Source organism: Pelodiscus sinensis, chromosome 27 (genome assembly GCF_049634645.1).
Source record: "Pelodiscus sinensis isolate JC-2024 chromosome 27, ASM4963464v1, whole genome shotgun sequence".
Lineage (NCBI taxonomy): Eukaryota > Metazoa > Chordata > Testudines > Trionychidae > Pelodiscus > Pelodiscus sinensis.
The window spans coordinates 15316993-15334663 of NC_134737.1; the positions used below are offsets into that span (position 1 = coordinate 15316993).

Consider the following 17671-nt stretch of genomic DNA (forward strand, 5'->3'; position numbering starts at 1 on the left):
ATTGAGTGGCCATTTTCAGAGAAATATCCACAATGACGCCAAGATCTCTCCCTCAAGTGGTAACAGCTAATTTAGCCTCCGTCATATTATACCTACAGTAGGGATTCTATTTTCCAATATGCATTACTTTGCATTTATCAACATTCAAATTCATCTGCCATTTCGTTGCTCAGTGCCCTAGTTTTGTGAGATTCTTTTAAAGCTCTTCACAGTCTGCTTTGGTTTGAACTATCTTGAGCAGTTTGGTATCATCTACAAATTTTGCCACCTCACTGTTTATCCCTTTCTCCAGATCATTTATGAATAAGTTGAATAAGACTGGTCCTAGCACAGACCCCCGGGGGACACCACTAGTTACCTCTCTCTATTCTGAAAACTGACCATTTATTCCTACCCTTTGTTTCCTGTCTTTTAACCAGTTCTCAGTCCATGAGAGGAGCTTCCCTCTGATCCCATGACAACTTACTTTACTTAAGAGCCTTTGGTGAGGGACCTTGTCAAAGGCTTTCTGCAAATCTAAGTGCACAATATCCACTGCATCTCCCTCGTCCATGTTTGTTGACCTCCTCAAAGAACTCTAGTAGATTAGTAAGGCAGGATTTCCCTTTACAGAAACCATGTTGACTTTTCCCCACCTAATTATGTTCATCTGTGTGTCTGACAATTCTGTTCTTAATCTTTACCAATGTGTCAGCCAATTTACCCGCTACTGACGTTAGACTTACCAGCCTGAAATTGCCAAGATCGCCTCTGAGCTCTTTTAAAATATTGGCTGGTTCCAAGCAGACACCCTGATGCCAGAGCAGAAGGAGGGACATAGGTAAAAAGACATGCCAGTCCAGGTGTAAAGTGCAGTGGGAGCCCTGCCAGAGTTAGCGCTGTTCTTTTGAAACACAGCTCCGGCCACACGGGGCTGTTCCGGGCTAGCTCATCTCAGGCTGGACTCAATCCGCTTGCAAAGTGGACTCGTCAGTTTGCCACAAGTGGCCAAATAATTAAACCCAAACGGAAAAGACAAATCGTGTCAGATGGGCACTGGCGGCGGGGGCGGGGGAGAGGGCGGGCAGTCGGCTCTTGGCGTTTGTCTGGCTGCTTGTGTTTCCAATGTGAATCCGATTCCCAAATCCCAGGGAATGGAATTTCATGGGCAGAGCTATGAGGGTTTTGGAGACACGCCAACCACTGGACGGGGGAAAGCTGGGAACACGTGGCGCTCTGGCATCTGGTTAGCAGAGCCAGCGGTGCTCAACCGTGAACCAGCTGATGTTTCCATTGCGCCCTGCTAGCCCGGCTCTGCCCGTCCTCCCACGAGAATTTAACATGGGGACCCCATGGATCTTCTAGGTAGACACCAGAATGGGGGAAGGAAGGGGCATGGGACTTCGCACGGAGCCACTGCCGGGGGCAGGAAGTGGGGGGCCTTGGGCGCACAGAACTACTGGCATATGGCGGAGCGGGAAGGATGGGCCCAGGGTCCTTACCATGGTGGGAAACAGGCAATGGAGGGCATGGGAGGGAAGGGGAATGAGCTGCTGGCATGGGGGGGATGGGAGTCCCTGAAACAGAGGGGGCTGGGAGGGTGGCAACAAAGAGCCTGGGGGAAAAAGGGGGATGGAGGGAGGCCAGATGTGGGGTGGAAACATCTAGCTCTCCAGCTAGCACATTTCTGAGGCACCCATTGCCGGGTACCGAGGCCCTAGCTGGTGGGGGCTGGCTGCCCCCCACTGCGACTGCTCAAACAGCCTCTCCCAGATCCGGAGAAAGGAGAAGGCTGGTTTTACGCAGCAGGCCCCTCACTAGCGTTTTCCACCTACACCTCCCAGCTCTGCGCGTCTGGCCTGGGGGCCCTTGGGTCGCACCCCAGGGCCCCTGCAGCCGGGGAATCCTTCCGGGTGTGCTTGCACTCCCTTCTCCCCTTCCATAATGACCTTCTCCGCCCTGCCGGCAGCCTCCAGCGAGTGTTCTCCTTCTCAGGCATTAATCTTTGCCATCTTGGGCTTGGATAATTGGATTTTGCAGGTCACATGGTGAGATAAAAAGTCCCCAATCCGCAGGGCAGAAATTAGGTTACCCATGGGGAATTAAGGTAGAGAGCAGAGAGACGGCTGGGGGCACAGGGAAGGGTTCCCATCCTGCCGCTGGCCAGCAGCCGTCCTGCGTGGAGCTCCAGAGCTGGGCTGCACGGGCACCAGGGGCAGTGGACTAGATACCCCTTTTTCTCTCTCTCTTCCCACCCCTAAAGGGTGAGTGAGCCAGGGGGAAGAGCTGGAAGAGACAGAGGAGCTAGAGGAGTTAGAGGAGCTAGAGGAGGAAGACGCCGAGATGGGGAGCGGAGCGAGCGCAGAGGATAAAGAATTGGCCAAAAGGTCCAAGGAGCTGGAGAAGAAGCTCCAGGAAGATGCGGACCAGGAGGCCAAGACGGTCAAGCTGCTGCTGCTAGGTAAGCGGGAGAGCAGATAACGGGAAGCTCTGGGCCCCTCCGGTGGATTGGGACAGGAGGGAGGAGGGTCCGTGCCACTCCGAGCTGGTCTCCACGCATGTCGGTGGAGAATGGCCCAACCAGGGATCCTGTGGGCTCAGGATCGTGCCGTGTAGGAGGGGACGGCTAGCCAGAGCCCACCCAGCTTCCAGGCTAAGCCGAGCCTGGGACAACGGCTCCCTCAGGCGCCGTGAACCACGGTGAGGCACAAATAGAGGAGCGGGGGCAGGAGAGAGAACCTGGGGGTCTTGAGGCAGGGCTGGCGAACAGGGATTAGAAAATGCGGGTGGCCAAGGGCCGGGGGAGAGAGGCGAGGAAGCAGGACATGCAGTGAGGCCCGAGGCAGGAGGGATGCTCCAGCCCATGCTGGGCTCACAGGTGTGATCAGCCCTGGGGTTTTGTTGCGGCTCCGTTTTTTCCCAGCTGAGCGAAGCTCCGGTGCTAAGCGGCGCCAGATGGGCTCTCATTAGCTTGATGACTTCCTACCTGAAGCGATTAGCCAGGACCCAGATTTCTCCGCCAGTCGGATGTGCCAAGAGGTCACAAACCCCGGCTCAGAGAAGCCGGGCTGAAGAGGGCAGCACCTCAGGAGGGATTAGAATCTATTTGTGGTTCCCAGGGAGGCTGGGGCGAAATCGGAGCGCGGTGGCTGGCAGCATCGCTCAGTAGCCACACGCCGAGGGATCCATCTGGAGACTCCAAGGCCGGCGGGGAAAAGGGAAGGGATTTGAGGGGAAGTTTCTGGCCAGAAATGCCAAGCCAAGACCTGGTGCGAGAGCCTGGCACAGAGTCAGGCACCTGGTCCTAGCCCCTGCCCTGCTGCAGCCGCATGGTTTGCAGCCCCACTAGAGACACGTGCCGAGACCCGGCCTAGAGACAGGCAGAGGTGATGGTGACTGGCTCTGCTATGGGCTTGTTAGCTGGGTGCCCCGCTGAGGGCCGAGAGCGCAGCTCTGGGCCGGTCTCTGCGGAGGCCAGGCAAGGCCACACGAGGTTTAGTCCTTCGCCCGCCGCGATGGAGGCTCCAGCCCCTCTTCTCCTGCCGCGCCCCCTCTCCGTGCTCTGCCTGCTGCCCCGTCTGGCGCACAGCCACCAAACCGCACGTGTGTGGGCGTGTAAAGTCAGCCGGGGGCGCCTGCTTGGGCACAGCACAGGGGCAGCGGGGGCCAGGGGCTCTTCCGCAGGGCAGTGGGGGGAGGAGGGCTATAAAGGAACTGCCCGCCGGCGTCCGGCCCGGCTCCAGAGGCTGAGGAAAGCTGGCGCCTGACAGCGCAGCGCTGAGCGTGGGGCTGGACCCCTGGCTGGAAAGCCAGCCTCCCCGGCTCCTGGGAGCGAGCGAGGAGAGCCCGGCAGGGCCCTTCCCCCCCTTGCCCCATCACAGGCCTGGGGAGGGGCCCCGGCGCTCCGGGTTCCACTCGCTGCCTCTGAGCGGCCCACAAGGTTTATCCAGGTGCCGGCGAGGAGGCCGGGATCAGCGTGATTAGGCCTAATTCTAAGCAGCTTCCTGGCTGGAATAAGCTGCTTAAAGTGAGGAGATGAGATGCTGCCCGGTGCTGGCTGCCCCGCCCCGCCCCACCCTGCCCCGCTGGCGGGGGGAGAGCCCAGGGCTGGGCTGGGTGTGCCCAAGGGCTGAGGACCCCAGCTCCAGTCCCACCGACACCCTCCTCGCCAGCGTGCTGGGGCGCAGTGGGATGGGCCTGGCCCGCTGGGTTGGGGGCCCCCGCTGGGGGGCTGATGGCACGACCGCACGGCTCTCGAGCCCCCATCCTCCCCCTTGAGCACTGCCCAGGGGCTGAGGGGTCAGTCGAGTCGGGCGCGGCCGGCTCAGTGGAGGGGTCGTGGAAGGCGGCAGAAGCTGCAGGGTGCGTGCTGGGGGTGTCGCCTAGGGGAGGCGAAAGACCGGAATCCCTGGCCACAGGGCACGAGCGTTAGAGCAGCCATGCGAGATACCCGTAGTGACCTCAACAGCTCACCTGGCCCATCCTCCCGCGCCGAGCAGGCCCAGCCCCACGGGGGGAACCTGTTCCCAAAGCCCCCACAGGTCCCATGCGCCTCCTGCGCTGCCTGCTCCAGCTCCAAACTCGCCTTAACACAAGAACGGCCGTGCTGGGTCAGACCAAAGGTCCTTCTAGCCCAGTATCCTGTCTGCTGACAGTGGCCAGCACCAGGTGCCCCAGAGAGGGTGGACCGAAGACAATGATCAAGCGATTTGTCTCCTGCCATCCCTCTCCAGCCTCTGACAAACAGAGGCCAAGGACACCATTTTATCCCCTGGCTAATGGCCTTTTATGGACCTAACCTCCATGAAATTATCTAGCTTCTCTTTAAACTCTGTTATAGTCCTAGCCTTCACAGCCTCCTCTAGCAAGGAGTTCCACAGGTTGACTACACGCTGTGTGAAGAAGAACTTTCTTTTATTAGTTTTAAACCTGCTACCCATTCGCTTCATTTGGTGTCCTCTAGTTCTTCTATTATGGGAACTAATAAATAACTTTTCTTTATCGGCCCTCTCCACACCACTCATGATTTTATAGACCTCTATCATATCCCCCCTCAGTCTCCTCTTTTCTAAACTGAAAAGTCCCAGTCGCTTTAGCCTCTCTTCATATGGGACATGTTCCAAACCCCTAATCATTTTAGTTGCCCTTTTCTGAACCCTTTCCAAGGCCAAAATATCTTTTTTGAGGTGAGGAGACCACATCTGTACACAGTATTCAAGATGTGGGCGTACCATAGTTTTATACAGGGGCAGTAAGATATTCTGGGTCTTATTTTCTATCCCTTTCTTAATAATTCCTAGCATCCTATTTGCCTTTTTGACCACCGCTGCACTCTGTGTGGAAGTTTTCAGAGAACTGTCCACGATAACTCCAAGATCTCTTTCCTGATTTGTCGTAGCCAAATTAGCCCCCGTCATACTGTACGTATAGTTGGGGTTATTTTTCCCGATGTGCATTACTTTACACTTATCCACATGAAATTTCATTTGCCATTTTGTTCAGTTTGGTGAGATCTTCTTGGAGTCCCTCCCAGTCTGCTTCTGCCTTGACTGTCCTAAACAGTTTGGGATCATCCGCAAACTTTACCACCTCACTGCTTACCCCTTTCTCCAGATCATTCAGAGAAATGCCTAAAAATCCACCCGCAGCCTCCTGGCTCCAAACGGAGCCTCCTCCTACCTCGCTGGCCTGGGAGAGCAGCAGGGCGCTGGCCCCTCGGTCACAGGCCATCGCGTGCCGTCAGTCTGCCCGTCTCCAGACTGCACATGCCCGGTGCCTTCCAGCAGGGCACCAGACGGCTTGAGCCCAGGGCAGAGGGTCAGGTTTGGGCCCCGTTTCCTGGTCTTTGTGAGCTGGCGAGGAGTCGGGGTGCGTCCGGCGGGAGTCTCCATGGGACGGCGCTCGTGGCACTGAACAGAGGAGGCTGGGGACATGCAGCCCCCCATCCCAGAGCTGAGCTTGCATTGCTTACAGGCCAGGGGAGCCCAATGCCTCTGGACAGCTGGGGAAGGGGAGAGGCTGGGTGGTTACGTAAGCGCAGGCTGAAGCCCTGGGCTCTAGACGCTCCCGCAAAACAAGGCCATTGACAGGGCTTGGGACGCAATCCGCTTTGGGAACCCAGGGTGGTAATATGCGAGTATCCCCCCCTGCCCCGAGAAATCCCCTGCGGATCTGGGCTCACCCAGAGCGAAGCGCCAGGGGCGGGGAGCAAAGAGCAGGCGGGTGCACACTGCTCGCTGCGTCGCCAGGTCCTTCCGCAGGGCGACGCTACAGAGCTTGGGCCCCTCTAGGCGCCAGCGTCTCTGGCGGGAGGCTGCACTCACACGCTTCCGCCGGCTCTTTTCCAGGTGCCGGGGAGTCAGGCAAGAGCACAATCGTCAAACAGATGAAGTGAGTACAGCGGGAGGGCCGAGGGGGGGCTGCCCAGAACACAGGCCCGGGCCTAATCTAAGCACGACTAGCGTGATCTGCGCTGTGGGGCCGGGCTGCCTTCCAGCCCGACGGCAGCAAGATTGCTCACAATGCGTTAAAGAGTCCAACCAAAGCAGCACCTGCTGGAGGAACAGGGGCCCTGGTCTGCCTCCAGGCACGAGCTGATGGGTGCGGGGTCCCTTCCTGCGCCAGCCCAGCACTGACGGGGGCGTTTCTCGTCCTGCTCGGCCCGCGCTAGGACAAGATCAGCCTGACGGCAGAGCCAGGAGCAGTGCCCAGGCGGGCTGCTGGCCCCAGAGGTGCTGGCCCTCCTGCTGGGAATCTGTCACAGGCAGAGCCACGAGCTAATCCGAGCCACGGGCCTCCACCCTGGTCCCTGGGCTGGCTCCATGGAGACCCAGGAGGGAGTTTTCTCTTTGCATCGGGGCTTGCGTGCAACCACGATGGGCCCAGTTACCAGCCGGGCCGCATGCCAGCCTGGGCAGAAAGCGGCGAGGAGCCCAGCTCTCCCTGCCTGGTGCCAGACACGGCCAGCGCACGCCCCCCGTACTGGGCCGTTCTTCCATCCCGCACCCACCCCAGCCAGCATGCCCGGGCCAGCGCCAGGGGAAAGGCAGCTATGCCAGGAAAACACTGAGCGTTTGAGTGCTGGAGGAAGCAGGGGCCAACCTGCCCCATCTCCGTCCCTGCCCTGCCTCTCCTCTGGCGCCAGTGTCTGCATGCGGGGGAGGGTACTGCTAGGGAACGCTGGGATTCCCGCTAAGCGCCCTGCTCTGGTCCCCCCGCCCTGCAGGATCATCCACCAAGACGGCTACACACAAGAAGAGTGCCTGGAGTTTAAGTCGATCATCTACGGCAACGTGCTGCAGTCTATCCTGGCCATCATCCGCGCCATGTCCACGCTGGGGATCGACTTCGCCGAGCCAGGGCGGTCGGTCAGTACGCGCCTGCACCTGGGAACTGGACAGGGGAGGGCGTGGGGGGCTGGTCCCCACGTGCTCATCTCTTCGGGCACGTCGCGAGTCCCATGGATCTGCAGAGGCGGGCGCCTGAGATGCAGGATGCTCGGGTTGGAGAAGCTTCCCTGGGGCTAGAAGGGGTCACGCGCCTCACTCCAGCTAGCAGAACGGCAGTGCGGATGCTGCCGCTGGGGCGGGTTGCTCTGCCAGTCCGAGGCACCCTGGGTCTGAGCTCACAGGGCCAGCCCCACCCTGCGCCCCAGCTGCCATGTCCTCGCTGCCTGCTCAAATCCGTCCCTCGGCTGGGCGCTGCGCAGACATATCCAATGCCTCACGCACGCCTGCAAGCACTTACCAGGGGGCCAAAGGTTCCCAGCTGCTCCTCTGGGGATGGAGATTCCACCCCTCCCTAGGGAACCCAGCCCAGCGCTTCCCCACCTGCCTAATATCCAACCTAGAGCTCCCCCACCACAACTTGAGACCATTGCTCCTAGTTCTGCATCTGTCACTACTGAGAACAGCCTCTCTCCATCCTCTTTGGCACCTCCCTTCAGGAAGTTGAAGGCTGCATCAAATCCCCCCTCGCTCTCCTCTTCTGCAGACTGAACAAACCCAAATCCCTCTGTGGTGGCAGGTCGGGTACCCCCCCCATCCTGCACCCCGTCTGCAGCAAGATGAGACTCTCCCAGCCAGTAAAATAGAGAGTCTATTGCTCCTCCAGGATACAGCCCAGCATAGACGGGATATCAGCAGTCAGGGCCAGGATGCCTCAGGTCCCTTGGATTAGGGGTCCATTGTCATCACTAGACCCTCAGCTTAGGCTGCTTCCTTCATGCTTCCCAGCCAGCCACTGCCCCTTCCCCCAAAACCTCCCTTCCCTTGTTCCCTGCCTGCCCTCAACCTGCCAGATAGGCTGGGTCTTTGCCTACGTGACTGACGGCAGCCGTCCTGCTGGGCAGAGCTACAGGTGCTGGCCAGTAGGGGTCACCCCAACCCACACAGCCACCAGTGGATGCCCAGAGGGTATGGCCTGCCTCAGCCCCTCCTCTAGGTCGTGTGCTCCAGCCCCCTAATCATTTTGGTCGCCCTCCACTGGACCCTCTCCAATGCGTCCACACCCTGTCTATAGTGGGGGGGCCCAGAACTGGACACAATACTCCAGATGTGGCCTCACCAGTGCTGAATAAAGGGGAATAATGACATCTCTGGATCTGCTGGCAATGCTCCTCTTAATGCACCTAATATGCCATTAGCCTTCTTGGCTACAAGGACTCACTGTTGACTCGTATCCAGCTTCTCATCCACTGTAACCCCCAGGTCCTTTTCTGCAGAACTGCTGCCTAGCCAGTCGGTCCCCAGCCTGTACCAATACCTGGGAGTCTTACAACCCAAGGGCAGGACTCTGCACTTGTCCTTGTTGAACCTCATCCGATTTCTTGTGGCCCGATCCTCCAATCTGTCCAGGTCACTCTGGACCCTTCCCTGCCCTCCAGCGTCTCTACCTCTCCCCCAGCTTAGCGTCAAACCTGCTGAGGGTGCAACCCATCCCCTCTCCCAGGTCACTGCTGGCACGTGGCCGGTCCGTCTCCCCCCGTGGTGCCAGGCTGCGGTTGGGCAGGGGAAGGCAATGCCTTCAAGCTGGGCAAGGCGAACGCAGAGACTCGGGCCCTGCTCCCTTTGGGGTCCCATTGCTCCCTGCAGCCAGCTGCTGGTGCGGGCTGCCACCTACTGGCGAAGGAGCAGCGCGCACCCCGCTCCGGGCCCTGAGTCTGTCTCTGGGACACTGGCCTGGGGAATCAGCAGGGGTGGGGGCAAGCCAGAGAGCAGTCCCAGGCCCCGGCCGCGCTGCCCCCCCACCGGCTCATGCCCTGCGCTCAGCGGCTCTGCCCCCCAGGACAACGGGCGGCAGCTGTGCAACCTGGCAGACTCCATCGAGGAGGGCACCATGCCCCCGGAGCTGGTCGACTGCATAAAGAAGCTGTGGAAAGACAGCGGAGTCCAGGCCTGTTTCGACCGAGCAGCCGAGTACCAGCTCAACGACTCCGCTGCCTAGTAAGTCTGGCCTATGGCCCAGGCATTACCACAAGCACCTGCCGTGGGGGGCGGGGGGGGGGGGAGGCTCCTTCTCTGGGGCTTAGTATCTTGCCTCTCTCCTTAGCTGGTGTGAAGTGACTGGTCGCTGGGGAGCAGGTACCCCCTCCCTACGATTCACCCCAAGGACTCCCAGCTGCCCAGGCAAAGGGGGCAGGAGGGGAGAGATTCCAGGTGAAGGGCCGACCTGCTCCGTTTGGAGCCGCTGGATCCTTAGCCTGGAGTTCAAGGAGAGCTCTGTCCATCCGGGGAAGGGCCCACGCCCCTTAAAGGGCCCTAGCCGACACGCGGGACAGCCCGAGCGGCTGGAAGCATGAGGATCCATCAAGCTGCATTCACTCCGGTCTTTCACTGTGTCCTCCGGGCTGCCCCTCGCCCGGAACGGCTGGGAGATGGGGACGTGGATTGACCCCGGCCTGGGCAGTGCTAGCGTGTCAGCGAGACCCAAGCCACCAGGGCCGGCCTAAGCGCTCCAGGCCCCTGGCAGCCGGGCGGCTGGCCCTGCGCCACCCCATGACTGCAGCAGCCAGCCTTGCCAACCCAGCACAGCTGCCCCGTGCCCGGGTGTGTCAGGCACCGGAGCCCCACTCTCCTGTGTCCTAAGAGGCAGCTCCCTCCGAGGCCAAGGGGGCGTTTCAGGCTCTCTGGTGGTCAGTAGCCTCGGGGCTTCTGCTCGCAGCAGCGTAGACCCGTGGAAGCCGGTGGAGTTACCCCGGCTCCACGCCACTGTCAGCGCCAGCAGCGCAGGTCCCTTTGCACTGGCGTGAGCTCTCGAGGCCCTGCGCCGTGGCCGGTTTGGGCTCCTCACGGCGACTGCTGCAGGGAGCACACAGCCTTGCTGCACCCCCCATCCACGGGCGGGAAGGACGCTCTGTGACTTCAGAACCCCAGCCTACCCCGCTGCTCCCCGCTCCGTTCAACCTGGGGTTACGGGCTTCCCGGAGCGACTCCATCACCTCGCACCCCCGGCCTCCGCTGCAACAAGCCCTCGCGTAGCCCCAGCCGCCTGTCCGCACCCAGCTGGCCTCCCTCATCACCCCCCCCCCCAACAGCCTCTCTTCGGGCCATAGTGGCCAGGCTTGGTCAGCGCCTGGCCCAAGGGGCCTGGGCCGTGCCCTAAGTCAGGCGGCCAGGCGCATGCTTTGACTCGGGCTGCTCAGCTGAGATTCTCCTGCTCTATGGTGGGTAGGACGTCTCCTCCCCCTCAGGCTACGGGATCGCTTGGGCCTTCCCCCACCCTCTCCCATGAGCCCAGCTCCCTGGGGACCCCAGGCCCGGTAGCTCCATGCCCTGCCTCCTGGGACTCCTCCCGACAGCTCTCTGTGTTCCTGCCTAGCTACCTGAACCAGCTGGATCGGATCACAGCCCCTGATTACCTCCCCAATGAGCAGGACGTGCTACGCTCTCGAGTGAAGACCACAGGCATCATAGAGACCAAGTTCTCGGTCAAAGATCTGAACTTCAGGTGGGTACCGACGCACGTGTCCCTCCCCCTTTGGTGGCCTCTGGCGGTGGCACCCACCCAGGCATCCTGGCCAAATTCCAGTTGGGATAATGCCGTCCTACTTCCATTGGCTGGGAGCGTGTCCGTCCCATCCCAGCCTAACGGCCGAGTTTCGTGGCTGGCGTAAAGCAGCAGAGCACCATTGCCCCGTCAGTTTATACCATCTGGCCTCTGCAATCGTGTAAACAGCTGCCACATCCCAGCCAGGAGAGGGTGGGGGCTGGGGTCCTGGCGGGTGCTGGGACTGTTCCCATTCTCACTGGTCTGGGGTCAGGGGCTGTCTGATGGCAGCAGTGTTCTTCCTTCCCCAGGATGTTTGACGTGGGAGGACAGAGGTCGGAGCGCAAAAAGTGGATCCACTGCTTCGAGGGCGTGACCTGCATTATCTTCTGCGGAGCCCTGAGCGCCTACGACATGGTGCTGGTAGAGGACGATGAAGTGGTGAGTTCTCCCTCCGCATCCCAACTGAGAGCTGAGTTCAGGTCTCACCTGAGAGCTGTGTGGCCCTGGGCAAATCACCTGACCTACCCCCCGGCTCAGTTCCCCCTCTGGGCAGAGGACAGGCCTTCTCTGCCTCCCGTCGCGCCTGGCGAGCGCTCGCAGTCGCTGGGGCAGAGTTGGCGGCAGCTTGTGATAGTCTCACGGCCGAGACCTGGGCCAGCTCGCACCAGGCTTAAGGAAGAGCTTCCGAGGCCAGCTGGCCTGCAGCACCAGGGAGCTGGCTCTGGGGAGGGCAGTGTAGAGATCAGAGGGGGAAAAGGGGGGATTTCTGAAGGTCCTATCCTCAGGCACCTGCAGCAGCCACAGGAGGGAGACACAGAGGTGCTGGCTCATGGGAGAAAGAACAGCTGTTCAGTGCCTCCTCCCACAGCATCCCAGTGGGGGAGGTCTAGGGTGGAGATTAGGAAAAACTATTTCCCATGGCGGGTGGGAAGCCCTGGGCTGGGTTCCCTAGGGAGGGGGTGGAATCTCCATCCCCAGAGGTTTTTAGGTCCCGGCTTGACAAAGCCCTGGCTGGGATGATGGAGTTGGGGTTGGTCCTGCCTTGGGCAGGGGGTGGGACTCGATGACCCCTGAGGTCTCTTCCTGCCCTGGGATTCTATAATTGGTCGTCGGTTTAGTAACAGGAGCCCCGCGGCTTCCCAGGGCCGAGTCTTTGCCACCCGCACACCTGCCTTGCAGCAGCTTGGGATGTGACGGTAGCTCTAGGATACGAGGCAGCGGGGGGGGGGGGGCCGAGTCCTTCACGCTGGACGCTCCAGCAGCTGTCGTGATGATCCACGAAGAGGCCGCTGCTTCTGGTGCAGCGAGGGACCAGAGGGCTGCCAAGCCCCCTGGCTTCTAGGAGCAGGAACCTGAAGAGTCTCAGGGTGAAAAGTCTCCTCTAACAACCCTGCCAAACCGCTCGCAAAGCTCCCATAAACATGCTCCCGGGCCTTCTTTGGCAAGGCAGGTGCTTCTCACACCAGAAGAGGCTGCGAGAGACTTGCTGAAGGCAGAGGGTTGGGCTGCTGGTTTCCAGCGGCTGTATTTGGGCCTGTGCTTCTCCCTGCCTGCCAGGGGTACCTTCATTTCAGCAACAGTCGCTCTCTCCTTCCCACCATCAGTCAGCACAGCTGGGGTGTCTTGGGGCCCAGGCTAATAAAGCCCTCCCTGGGCTGAGCACAGAGCTGTTTCTGCTCTACAGAGCTTAGTGGAGCGAATTGGTGCTTTTTCAGTTGAGAACTGACACTCGGAGCCCTGTTGAAACTGCAACAGAGGCACTACAGAGGGGTGCTGATTACCCCTTGGAGTCCTTATCTGGGCTCTGACAAACAGGAAACATCATCACTTTATGACCCACAAAGGTTTCACCCTTGTAACGGTAGGAAGTGCAGCCCTGACCTTTACAACTGCAGAAAACAGGTGCTTTGCTGAGCGTCACCGTCGGTACGATTAGCAGTGTGGGCAGCGGCTGCTGTGGAGCCGAGTTTGAGGAAGAAACTCGCCCTTGTTCACAAGCCACAGAAAGTTGGTTGTGGGGGGTGGGGTGAGAGCACTTTCAGTACACGTCTGACCCAGTGGGGACTGGCCTGCCCCTCCTTTCTGAAAGCAGAACGAGCCGGGTCTCTCCAACAGCCCCGCCTCGGAAATGTCTGTCCACGCGAGATGGTCTTTTTGTCTGTCTTCAGAACCGCATGCACGAGTCCCTGCACCTGTTCAACAGCATCTGCAACCACAAGTTCTTCGCCGCCACCTCCATCATTCTGTTCCTCAACAAGAAGGACCTCTTTGAGGAAAAGATCAAGAAAGTCCACCTCAGCATCTGCTTCCCAGACTACGACGGTGAGTTGGTCTAAAAACTTGCCCTGCCCCTCTCCATGGGAGCGTGTAAGGTCCCATGACATCTGCACCCAAGGCTTAGAAACAAGTGTCTACCCAGAGGCAGTGGGAAGCAGGGAGGGGCACAGCCCAGGGTCAGAGCAAACAGTGCTCTTAGGATCTCATTGGGATGAAGTTAGGACTCTGCAGAAGGGAAAAGGGGCGGATCTGTCCGCGTAGGAGCAAAGAGGTTTGGCTGAAGGCTGAGCCACCCCAGGAAAGGTCTGCTCACTCGTCACTGTGTGTGGAAAGCAAACAGTCCTGCCCTGGGCAGCACACACTTAATCCGACCCAGCCCACGACAACGGGCTTGCAGGAGTTTCTAACCGGTGCTCTTCCCAATCAGCAGAGCTACTTCCTTCCCCAAACAGGCCCCAATACATTTGAAGACGCAGGAAATTACATCAAGAATCAGTTCCTTGACCTCAACATGCGCAAAGACGTGAAAGAAATCTACAGCCACATGACCTGTGCCACAGACACACAGAACGTCAAATTCGTCTTCGACGCAGTCACGGATGTCATCATCAAAGAGAACCTCAAGGACTGTGGTCTCTTCTAGACGCCAGCGCCGCAGGTATGGGCACGGCAGGCCGAGAACTGGAGAGCTTGTAAGCCACACCGGAGCACTTGATTAGCAGAGGGGGAGGAGGCAGCGATAGCGCACCGAGGTCGTAGGAAACCTTTGCTCTATTTGCCCTTCTAAGTCACAACTAAACACTGGCTCATCCTGCCCCTCCCTGCCGCAGCAGCCTCTTCCTATTTTGTCTATGGGAACAGGAGGGGGCTGCGAGCATCAGCCACCTCTCAAGGAACCCGTGACGCTAACTGCTTATTGCCTGCCAGCCCCTGCAGCGATTGATTTCCCTACTCAGCGGGCAGGTGGGCTTTTTAGCTGAATCTGATTGGCCAAAGTGGACTAGGAGGTCTGGCTGGGTAGCAAGCATTTTAAGGCATTGCATTACAAAACTGTTTGCCCTTGGCGGGGGAGAGGTGCTGCCCCTTGGAATACCGCCCGGGTCCCGTGCAGTCAGGCAAGACCAAGCCGAATTATAGTCCGGGCGATCACCCCGCCACAACACAGCACACTGGGTAATCTGCAGCAGTATTATAATCGGGTCCATTCCTATTGCGGCTCAGGGCGACGGTTCTAGCACCCAGCGCGCACCGGAGCTGAAACAGAACCTAGCCGGAGTAGCGTGCTCTTGGGGACGGGACAAGGGACGGGACAAGGGACGAGTTATGCACAGCGTCAGACAGGCCCTGGCCACCTACCCTGCTGCTTTTCACAAACACAGTCTGAGTTTGATGAACATTTGTGGTAACTGCCCAGAAAGGCCCTGAAGCATTCTCTTCCCCCCTGCTCCAAAACATCCAGCCAGCATCTTCCAATGCTTTATTTCCCACAGAGCCAGGCTGGGAGCTTTCCCTCTCCATGCACACAAAGAGGAAGGCAGGGGCATGAAAGGCAGCTAGCCTGCTTCACTGCAAGCACACCCTCGCTTGCAGCAGGAGGGAAGCGGTGATCTCACCTCTGTATTGTTCACTGCGACATTTCCTGGCCGTTTCTAAGTGTGGGAACGGCCACTCGAAGCTGTTGTGCTGTACAGTTGCTTGGCAGGTTTAGTACTATAGTGAGTTACAAGCACTGCTGAGAGCAGCTCCGCTAGGAGCAGTTGATAGGGATGTTGATGAAGCAAAAGCTTATCGGTTAATGTTACAGTATGTGCATTTCCCTCCTCCCCCTTGCGAGTTCATTTTTAACAGGCTGGCCAGCTCAGTCCTGGCTTGCACGGGGTCCAGGACCTACCCCTGCCGCAGCTCTGCATTTAAAGTATATTAAGAGCCAGGCAGTGCTGGGTCTGGGAACTCAGTCCCACACCCCAGACAGGGGCTGCTGCCACCCTGTGTTGCTGCCTGTATCAGAGGGAGCAGTACAGGGCGACAGGCAGCTGGTCTGCCAGGAGAGCTGGTTTTTAAACTGGCTCCTCTTGCAGACCAGCTCCCGCCTGGCACCCCGTGCTGCTGTCTGATACAGAGGCAGCAGCGGGGAGTGGCAGGGACTCCTTGGGAGTGGGGCCAGAGCCCACTGGCTGCCAGCCCTAGCCAGGGGACTATAGAATACTTGAGTAACTGATAATCCATGAGGTTAATCAACTATTTAATTAACTGGTATTTAACAGCCCTAGGTTAGATGCAGAATTGTTGTAAACTTTATATTTTACACTGTTATATTTTCACATTGTTTGCTCCTGTCCGAGTCAGATTCTCCTTCACATCCCTAGTCTAGTCGACTAGTCGCTTCTCCCCCCTGCCCCATCGGATAGAGGCAGTAAGGGAGGGATAAGCGGGGTACTTCAAAGTGGCAGCACCACATGGAGCCCAGGGTCAGCTGGGGGGTGCCCCGGTCTCCATGCGGCACTGCCCCTTTGAAGTGCTGCCGTGGTGTTTCGAAGGGGCAGCGCCACCCTATTGACTAATCAAATAGTTGATGCAAAAATACGTCAGCTACTTGATTAGTGAATTACATGATACTTAACATCCTTAATTTTGACAGATGTATTTACCTAGCTCTCGTCTTCGCATAAAATCAGAATCTGGCCCTCAAAATCAATAGTCTGCAGGCATTTGGGCACTGGATTTAATTCTCTTAAAGTGTCCTAATTCTAAAGTGTTATAACTTCCCTTTCTCTTTTCTTAAGGGAGATGGCAGGGAAAGAAGTCAACTTCCATTTAGCATCACTGTTCTGCTGAGCAGAGCCAGAGGACTAAGCAAAAATGACTCAAGAACCCACACTCTAAGACCCGCCCGGTGCACAAGCCACATCCCTCCAAGAACAAGCCATCCAATGAGGCTAAACTTCCTGCAGCCCAGCTGTGATGCCCTCCTCTTTTAAAAAGTTTCTCTGCAGTCTGTAGCACTGCTGCTTATAAGAGAAACAGAAGAGCATGCTCGGAAACAGAAGAGCAAGTAGTCACCAGTACATCAAATGGATACGTTATACTAAGCTTTACATCTCCGCATGTAAACAACATTACAAACCTCCACGGAAGACGGTGAAAGCAATGCTTCTGTGGAACGCAAGAGAAAACCCCACCCCAGCCCGGTCTATTTTGTGGAAACCCTTAAAAAAATCCATAGTGGTGTGAACTGAAAGATATCACTGGGAGTGGACAATGGACCAGATTTAAGTTTAACCTCAAATGTAACTAATCCCTCAGTCCTTGGTTTAGAAGTTAACCCATTTACCAGCTGTAAATAAAGCCCCCAAGAATTGAGACGCTTTCAAACCTTCCACTGGAAAAATTAACATTTGCTGCTCCCTGCAACTGCTGCAATTTGTCCCCACAGCCTTAAGTAGCCGATTGAATTTATTTCTAGTATCCAATTTTCTCTCTGTATTAGATAGCCTGGAAGGCTGATGAGCCCCCACCTGTTCTCTCTATCCAGTGTAGTGGCACAGATGCTAGCTGCTGTCTCCTGGATGCTGAGAGTAGCAGATCACAGGACAGCAAGACAGCTGAATTGATTGGGGTCTGGCAATCATTTCACAGCGGTGGGGGGAGAGCAGGTCAGACACAAAGAGGAAACGGTTACGGAAAAGATTCCCAGTCTGCTATTTAGAGCTGTATGTCCTCTCCAGTGTAAATAAGTCTGTGCTATCATTAGAGACACGGTTACTTGCATCTTCATGTTTGCTGCAGATAATCTCTTCTATGGCATCAACTAAGCAGTAGTAAACCCAAAATAAAGGCACGTGCATGGATCGGGTGGCTGTCCTTTGTTCTGGGCTAGCTGTGTGGAAAACAATGATACCTCAAGATTAAATTCTTGATGCTGAAAACATAAGCCACAGGAATGCTCAGAGGCCGCAATAGGTTTGTGTGCCACATACCAGACCTTGTCCTGTAGCTGCTACACACAGAGCTCCCAGTGCGACCACCAATAGCTGCAGGTGCACAGTGGCCAAAGTGGTGCCAAGGGGCTGTCTGACAGTGCTATAGACCATCCCGTCACTTGGCTGGTAGGGTGGGCACCAGTTGCACTCAGCCCCCTCCCAATCCTCTTTAACAGTCTGAGGCTGCAAGGGGCCGAGCACCCTTGGTCTCACTGAAATAAACCTCTGAGCACAGCCCCTTGCGGAGGCACAAAGCATAGATGTGCTTTCCGGACGGAGGGGCTACTCCCAGCATCACTGTGAGGGTGCGGTGAAACCTACAAGGTCTGGCTAAAAGGAGAGAGACACACCGATAGCAGACAGGGATTTCCAGATTCACGTGAGCCAACCCCTGCACCCTGCCGTACATTAGGGATGTCATGCAAGGCGCTGAGTGTGGGATAACG

General features: G+C 57.7%; 1 protein-coding gene across 1 annotated transcript; it reads left to right on the forward strand.

Annotated features, from left to right (window-relative positions):
- Nucleotides 1-2315: 2315 nt before the first annotated feature.
- GNAT2 (G protein subunit alpha transducin 2) lies at nt 2316-17399 on the forward strand. Its single transcript, XM_006132159.4, has 9 exons — nt 2316-2440; nt 6327-6369; nt 7205-7346; nt 9265-9422; nt 10798-10926; nt 11277-11406; nt 13137-13290; nt 13698-13903; nt 16029-17399. The coding sequence occupies exons 1-8, from the start codon at nt 2323-2325 to the stop codon at nt 13886-13888; spliced, it is 1065 nt and encodes a 354-aa protein (XP_006132221.1). The 5' UTR covers nt 2316-2322; the 3' UTR covers nt 13889-13903; nt 16029-17399.
- Nucleotides 17400-17671: the final 272 nt, after the last annotated feature.

Bases quoted from the DNA above. Each gene is read 5' to 3' on its own strand.
- GNAT2 (XM_006132159.4), top strand. From the start codon at position 2,323: ATGGGGAGCGGAGCGAGCGCAGAGGATAAAGAATTGGCCAAAAGGTCC. The intron at 7,347-9,264 runs GTCAGTACGCGC...TCTGCCCCCCAG, and splicing joins TCGCCGAGCCAGGGCGGTCG to GACAACGGGCGGCAGCTGTG. The intron at 11,407-13,136 runs GTGAGTTCTCCC...GTCTGTCTTCAG, and splicing joins TGGTAGAGGACGATGAAGTG to AACCGCATGCACGAGTCCCT.